This window comes from Andrena cerasifolii, chromosome 6, assembly GCF_050908995.1.
Source record: "Andrena cerasifolii isolate SP2316 chromosome 6, iyAndCera1_principal, whole genome shotgun sequence".
NCBI lineage: Eukaryota > Metazoa > Arthropoda > Insecta > Hymenoptera > Andrenidae > Andrena > Andrena cerasifolii.
This window is the reverse complement of record NC_135123.1, coordinates 14,530,026-14,537,423: the sequence shown is the minus strand read 5'-3', so window position 1 is coordinate 14,537,423 and position 7,398 is coordinate 14,530,026. Positions and strand designations below refer to the sequence as shown.

Sequence of the window (7,398 nt, the reverse complement as noted above, 5' to 3'; positions counted from 1 at the left end):
GATTTGTACATTAATACTAATTCGTTGCATTTGATAATCTGAGAATTGAGATTTTGAGAATTTGAGAAATAAGATTATAGCGTATCAAGTTAATTTTATCGGGAATGTAATTCTAAACTCCATTCTTTATGACAGAAAATCTTAACCAATCGAAATTCTAATATTTCAAATACGAGTATAATTATACCGCACGTGAGCAAAGAAACACGCGAATTAGAATTAATACGATGATATACTAGAATTTTAAGACTAACACGTTTCACAATTACCCACCACGGTTGACGTCAGAGTTTTCAAATTGTTCGCGGCACGTCTTGAATCTTCTCTTTGCAATGTTCTTTTAATCTCCAAGTTCAGATCGGTCACTCGGTATCATAGGATCTAAAGCGCGCTTGACGCTTAGTTTCTTGACTATTCCGCGTTAAAGAGTGGCGCCACAGTCGCGTATTCTGCTACTCGGGGCACACAACTATGTTGGCGAACAGCGCGAGAGGGAAACGTTTACATCGCGCGCTATGAGATTAACAAACGCTGCACCACGTTCGGATCCAAACAAAACGGATATAAGCTGGCAAGGATGAGGCTGGACTTGGCCTGGCGTGATTCGGTTCGGTAGCTATGAAATCACATCATCGATACGCCTCGCGTTATACCACCGTTTCTCCCTTCTACTTGGCCCGTGTTATCGATTGTTACGAACTTGCGCCGCCTGATAATGCGTTAAATGTGCACTTCCTTTGACCTCGCGTTTACTTCGCCGAACGAATCGAGCACTGCGTCGTCGGAGTCATGCACCCTGTGGGAAATTAACGGGCGCCTTGTGACATCGTGCCGCATGGTGGTAAGTTTTAATACACAACACACAAACAACTCCTGTATTAATTTTCCACTGCATCACGAATATTCACTTTCACTATCATCTTCTGCGATGGTCTCTTTCGTATGCGTTTTCTATGCGTGAACAATATGTTTGATGCACGTAAGATCTTTGTCGTCGGCTATTAACGATACGAAAGCACATTTTCCACGTTTCGATGTTGGGGCTTCGTAATTAATTAGAGTATAGATTGTGCCACATGCTTTATTACTTGCATCAAAGAAAATGTACCTGTGTTCCTCGCATTTGATACAAGGGAGAATCGAAAATGCTAGCAGTGTGTCATACTAAGTAGTCAAAATACTTGGGTAATTATTTCTATAAACATCTTTACTGTTTATTACAATATTTTATAGCTCGAAGGCTTCGCCATACTGTGCAAGCTAAATATTTTATAAGAATACAATTGTTTTAAACGTGCAGAATATTTTTTTGAAACTATTTGGTTATGTTGCAGCGCAATACCATCGCCGAGCAGTAATAGAGTATTATAGGCACTTTAAATTTTCGCGCCATTTTCAAACGATCGAAATGATATAAATGCGCAGTGCCCAAGCACCCGTGGATTGTAATTCTGCTTTTGTAATATAGAAATGTGTTTTGCGCTTGTAATTAACTGTTACTGTTGAAATAAAAAGGTGAATACATACAAGGTGGTCTAATAAAAGCGAGTACTGTTATCTCTATTGTTATTCAAGCTTTCGCCACTCATTTCAATCGACAATTTTGTCGCATTATCAATGGTATCGAATTTTGCTTCCGAGTAGAATTATATTTCACAAATAAAATTCTTACTTAATTAACTATACACACCTGCCCCTTAATGACGGCAAACACTCGTCTCGCCCGTAATGCTGGTGGCCCGAACGCTGCAGGAAATTTCACAGCGAAAGATACTTTCTCCGATACATGTTACACTAAACACTGAAGCTATCAACAATTATTCATATTGTTCCAATCAATTAGCCAAATTATCATTTCGAGATTAGCCCCTATATAACTTAAGCTAAAATCCAATAGAAATAAGGAATGAATAGAACTATCAACGACCTAAATTTTCCCACAAAACTGTTTAAACATTGCCCACGATTCTCACACATGTGTACTTCTTGCAGATGCGATGCGAGAATATCCATCCCGACGTATCAGTATGGAAGTGAAAGACTGAAAGCTTGATTGCTATAATGGAATCCAGGATGCCAGTGAAGTACGACGATTCTTAAGTTCAGGATGGAAGTTCGAAAAGGCTCTTGGTCGAAGAAGATCTTGGTCCCGGCCTGCTTTTTGGTGATTCTCGTCTGGATCTTCCTCATCGACAACTCGCTGCTGCTCGCCGGCCTGGCCGGCAGGCCGATCTCGCAGAAGCCCAGGAACTCGGTCTCGTTCTCCCACGCGCAACACGACGAGAATCTCGAGCGCCTACATATCAAGGAACCGCCTTTGGCGAACGACGCCGAATCGCGGCACTCGAAGCTGTCTAGGGTGCAAGTAGTGTCGCTTTGGGCAGGCAACAGCAGCGTTAAAGGGAGCTCGGCCGCCCTGAGGAAGTATCAGGTGCTGAAGCAGCAAGGCTTGATGCCCAGCAAGCAATTGCCAACAGCGCTGATAATCGGCGTGAAGAAAGGCGGGACCAGAGCGCTGCTAGAGTTTCTAAGATTACACCCCGCCATTCGCGCGGCTGGCTCCGAAGTGCACTTTTTCGATCATCATTACGTCAAAGGGTTCCATTGGTACAGGTAGGCATGCGTGGATACGCTCTCGCTCGCGCGTCAATGGTTACCAGAATGCCATCAAACGTTTCAATTAATAGGGAGGGCCCTGATCCTTTTAACGTCGTACCTCGCTGCAGCTCTCTCTCTCTCTCTTCCAATTTGCCGTTTCTATTCATTTCCTTCCGCTAGATTGAACGCGGTTTGATGTTCGAAGGGACGTATGATTTCCGCGATATTGCTCACGCAGTTCCTTCGTAACTGCGTGCACTAAAATCTGATATTCGCAGTCGCATTTCATAGGTCAAGTGTGCTCGATATCACGCTTCGCTTAAGGACTTAAACCTTTCCCAGCTTTGGGAGTAGGAAGCTACTTGGAAATTTATTCTCACCCTGCGCTATAAATCCCTATTAACCACGCAGTTGGCTAAAGAACTCTGCCCCTTCTATTCCTCACAAGTGGATACGGAGGTGAGAAGTAAATATCCTCTGCTTGGCACGTTACAGACACCGAATGCCTCCGACTTTGTCCACGCAAATCACGATGGAGAAGACGCCGTCTTACTTCGTGACCAGCGAAGTGCCAAGGAGAGTTCAACGCATGAATCCCGCCATGAAGTTGATTCTGGTCGTGCGAGATCCTGTGACTAGGGCGATATCCGATTACACTCAAGTGAAGAGTAAACGGGCTAACATGCCGAGGTTCGAGGGCCTGGCGTTTCTGAATGGCTCGAAGATCGTGGACACGTCGTGGGTACCATTGAAGATCGGCGTGTACGCGCGGCACCTGGACAGATGGCTTCAGTACTTCCCGTTGTCGCAGTTTCTGTTCGTCTCTGGCGAGAGGTTGATCGTCGACCCGGTGGCGGAGATCACGAGGGTCCAGGATTTCCTGGGCCTGAAGAGGGTCATCTGCGAGAAGCACTTTTATTTCAACGCCACGAAGGGATTCCCCTGCCTGCTCAAGTCCGAGGAACGTCCTACTCCCCATTGCCTTGGTGAGTACGTTCAGAAGTAACCGTAATAGTTGTATTCTTCATATGATTTGTTTTTACGCGTGCTATGCAATGTTGTGTAATCTAATGAAAGATTGAGAAGGACGGCTTAAAGAAAGCGCTGGAGAGGAATTAAGCACTTTCGCGTAGTTCATTTCTTCTTGGAAAATGTGTGCGATGGATGCTAGTCTTATTGTTAGAGATGAAGGTTACAGTCTTCCGTGATCTTCAGTAATTAACTAGTTATGTAATTCTTTGTGCGTATCACTCTCTGGGCTTTGAGGCCAAGGGAAAGAGCAGGATGCTATAAACTGTGCAGGACCTTCCTATTTATTATACAAGCGTTTACCAAATATACATAGGAATATGTTTCATAAAATCGGAATTAAGGGGCTGTCTACCTTGACGGACGAAAAATGATGCGAACTTTGGGATTTTTTTATAACAAAACCATTAAATATATTTACTTCCAGCTTTGTGGTTTCATTTACCAATCTTTGGAGAATATGGAGGAAAAAATTGTATGCAAAAATAGTGGTTATATCCGGAGTTATAGGGCTTCAAATAGAACGCCTTATAAAAATCATACGCGCATTGTTAGCATGAAATCAGCCGTTGTAGTTGTCTGAAATGGAAAATTTAAAAATTTGCGTAATCTGTATGAGTGTGGCTATCGCCTGAACTAGATTAAATGAGAAATATTGAATATAAAAAAAAATGGCAGCATCTAAAGCAGACATCGATTTCTGCAAAAAGATTCGCTGGTTTTTTAAGTCGCAAAAGTCTAGTTTTGCAAACAGCGTCTTAGTTTTAGTACCAGCGAGAATGGGACGTCTACTGAAGATATGTGCCAAGTTTGAAGTAAATCGGATGATTAGTTTCTGAGATATCATGCTAACTAATTCGAAAAACATCATTTTGAGAAAAACACGTTTAATGTTTTAGGTACCGTTTTTTTTAAATTAAATTTATTTTAAAATGTGGCCTAATGTGTACAAATATATTCATAAAGTTTTCAATTAATATAATTTGGAATTTCTCTTTAAAAAAATCCCAAATACCGTGCTTCTTTTTAGGCCGTCAAAGTAGGGAGACTCCTTAATACCAGAAAGTATCTGATCAATTAAGATGATACATTGGGAGCTCTTATTTGAAATTTATCCCTCCCTATGTTAATTAGGGAACCCACATAATTAGAGAAAATTTGCTCCACTATCCTCATAGAAACTACTTGCGCTTCTCCTTACCTTCAGTTACTAAAAACTCACGATTTCAATAGTGGGTTTGATGAGGGATTAAAGTTACATACAACCAGTAACGAGAAATATTCGAGTTTCACATTTTCTAGTAATACGGCTATCTTAAATCTTAAACTATATCTCCCTTCTAGTCTTAGAATACATTCCCCATCGTCATTCTGATATTATTTACCTTCCGAAACACTTCAGTTGTCCCCGATTAGTGCTTCAGCACGCAAAGTGTTAATTTAGCATTGCGCTCGCTTCTTCATACGGTCGTGCATGAACGGACCCCGCCAGCTTGCCGATTTTTCTTTCGTAGCGCAATAGACGCCCCGTTACTCAGTGACTGAAACATCAATGTCTAATTTCAAGGTAAGAACAAGGGTCGTAGCCACCCTTACATAGACCCAGTAGCCATACAACGATTGAGAGATTTTTATCGTCCATTCAACCAACGCTTCTATCAATTGACGGGGATGGATTTCGGTTGGTTGTGAGATTTAATACGACGAGCGAATACATATCGACGATAGTCAAAGTAAAAGATAGTCAATTTTTATCGTGGTAAAGGTACCGCGCCGCGGCGCCGTTAGTTCGCACCAGATGTAAAATTATTTATCGACAAAGACGCAACGATGTAAACGCTTTCGTTCGTTGCCATCTGTTCTTACACCACAAAACATATCCTTCGTTTTTTTTGTTTTCTTACGCACGTAAGAGGGAAACGCGTTGTTCCAATGCGTTGACAATACTTAATATGCACACGAAAGGCAGACATTCCTGTTCTGGCTCGTGATATTACTTCTAGGCACACGAGTAGAAAGAAAACATAGTTGAATGTTACCGATTATATGTATAATTTTTGGTACACATATCGCACTATATTTTATACGTGATATTACGAAAAGGGGCACTCTTGAACGGCAGGTGAAACGCGAGGCCGACTGCTTAGAGATATTTCTTATTTATCGGGGGAGAGCTTTCAGCGGGGGTTGCCCATTACGGAGTTTATAATTGTATCTCCCAGTGAGATCCTGCGGCGGGCCAGTGCATTATTTATACAGTTTAATATACTTTAACATATCGTTGCCAATAGAGACATGTGATATTTTGCGTATTCCTTTTGAAGCACCTGCTATTAAGTTTGATTGTAATTTATCGAAGTTCCATTCAGGACTGCGAGCTGCTCCAAATGTTTCCATGGATTTTAGTACTTCCAATGCGTTTCGCGTGTCCATTAACGTTAACATTATTCAACACTAATGATATCGAACCGAAGTATGGCATTCCAGCGAGCGAGTAATTTTCGATCGCGATACCAAAGGGAGGAGAATGCTTTCGACGAATCATTCCCGCTTCGAATTGGGCGAAAATTCTCTTAAACTCCGAAACAGTGCGGAATGTAACTGAATTGAAATTTTAATTAGATAGTGATTAGTTATTTCGGTCCCACGCCCGAAGGACCACTTTGACAAACATACTTCGGTGAGAAATGAAGGGTAGAGATATTAATAACGTCAATTAGATATTTGTGCAAGTAGGCACAAGCTTGCACAAAATGCAAAACGAATGAACTATTTATATTTTGCAAACGTGCACGCTCACACACACACACACACATTACAAAGCGAGAGTTCGTACAAATTTAATTATAGAGTTTAAGTAAGTTTTCGATTGAACGCTAGTCAGTGATAATTGTTAATCATTAGAGTTTATTGCAAACGCGCGTTTGCAAACGATCCTCGGGTGACGGGGGCACTTCTGAGTAGTTGTAAATTTTTAAGTGACTCGTAGGTCGACGGATGGAAGAAGAGATTATATTGTCGACTTATAGTTTAAGTACGAGTTAAGTTACTTTGCTCAAGTGGCCTAACTAATCTATTCGAGTAATACAGCTCTGTAAATAAACAGTGATTTATAAAGCACAAGGTATTGCGTAATCTGTACTTACTTCATCTCGAAATCTCCATTCACTTAGAATTAGCAAATCCTCGAATTCCATCCATTTCCTGGATTTCTTTTCTCGCTTCTCGTCTATTCCTCCATCTCATTTCTGTACAATTTCCACACTGAAATGTCGGCGAAAGAAACGCTTTATTCATCTACTACGGACTTCTACGCTTGGAAGCAAAAAATATTCTTCAGAAATGTTAAGAAGACAGCAGTATTAATTCTTCTATAAATTCCTATTCAGTTTAATCGTAAGTTCTGTTATAATGTCCTATTCAGTTTAACTGTAACTTCTGTTGCAGAATTTATTGCTAAGCCTACAACAAAGTAAGAATAGAGTATTCTCGTTTCAGTTTAAAAATTATATTCTCTAGAATTTTTATAGATATCGCGTATTACCAACAAGTGAAACTTATTTGCGAAATCCTCGAAAAGATTTTTTTCTGTCCTCTTCGACATTCGTTTCAGCTCTATTTATGCTAGGAGCTCTGTTTTTTTCCTTATTGGTTGATATAACAATTTTTCAAACTCCAATTTCGATTTAGAATTACAAGAAGGCAGCTTATCCTTCGCTGCAGAATAAATCGAACTCGTATTGGTACCATTCTATTCACAGGAAAAAGCGA

General features: G+C 40.8%; 1 protein-coding gene across 1 annotated transcript; it reads left to right on the top strand.

Moving 5' to 3' along the window:
- Positions 1-104: 104 nt before the first annotated feature.
- Hs3st-b (Heparan sulfate 3-O sulfotransferase-B) lies at positions 105-6,750 on the top strand. The gene is made up of 4 exons (XM_076815292.1): positions 105-841; positions 1,993-2,613; positions 3,094-3,584; positions 5,195-6,750. Exons 2-4 carry the CDS (start codon positions 2,108-2,110, stop codon positions 5,317-5,319), a joined length of 1,122 nt encoding a protein of 373 aa, XP_076671407.1. The 5' UTR covers positions 105-841; positions 1,993-2,107; the 3' UTR covers positions 5,320-6,750.
- The last annotated feature ends 648 nt before the right edge of the window (positions 6,751-7,398 follow it).

Coding starts and splice junctions, on each gene's coding strand:
- Hs3st-b (XM_076815292.1), top strand. CDS start 2,108: ATGGAAGTTCGAAAAGGCTCTTGGTCGAAGAAGATCTTGGTCCCGGCC. Junction 2,614..3,093: donor AAAGGGTTCCATTGGTACAG/GTAGGCATGCGT, acceptor GGCACGTTACAG/ACACCGAATGCCTCCGACTT. Junction 3,585..5,194: donor TCCTACTCCCCATTGCCTTG/GTGAGTACGTTC, acceptor TCTAATTTCAAG/GTAAGAACAAGGGTCGTAGC.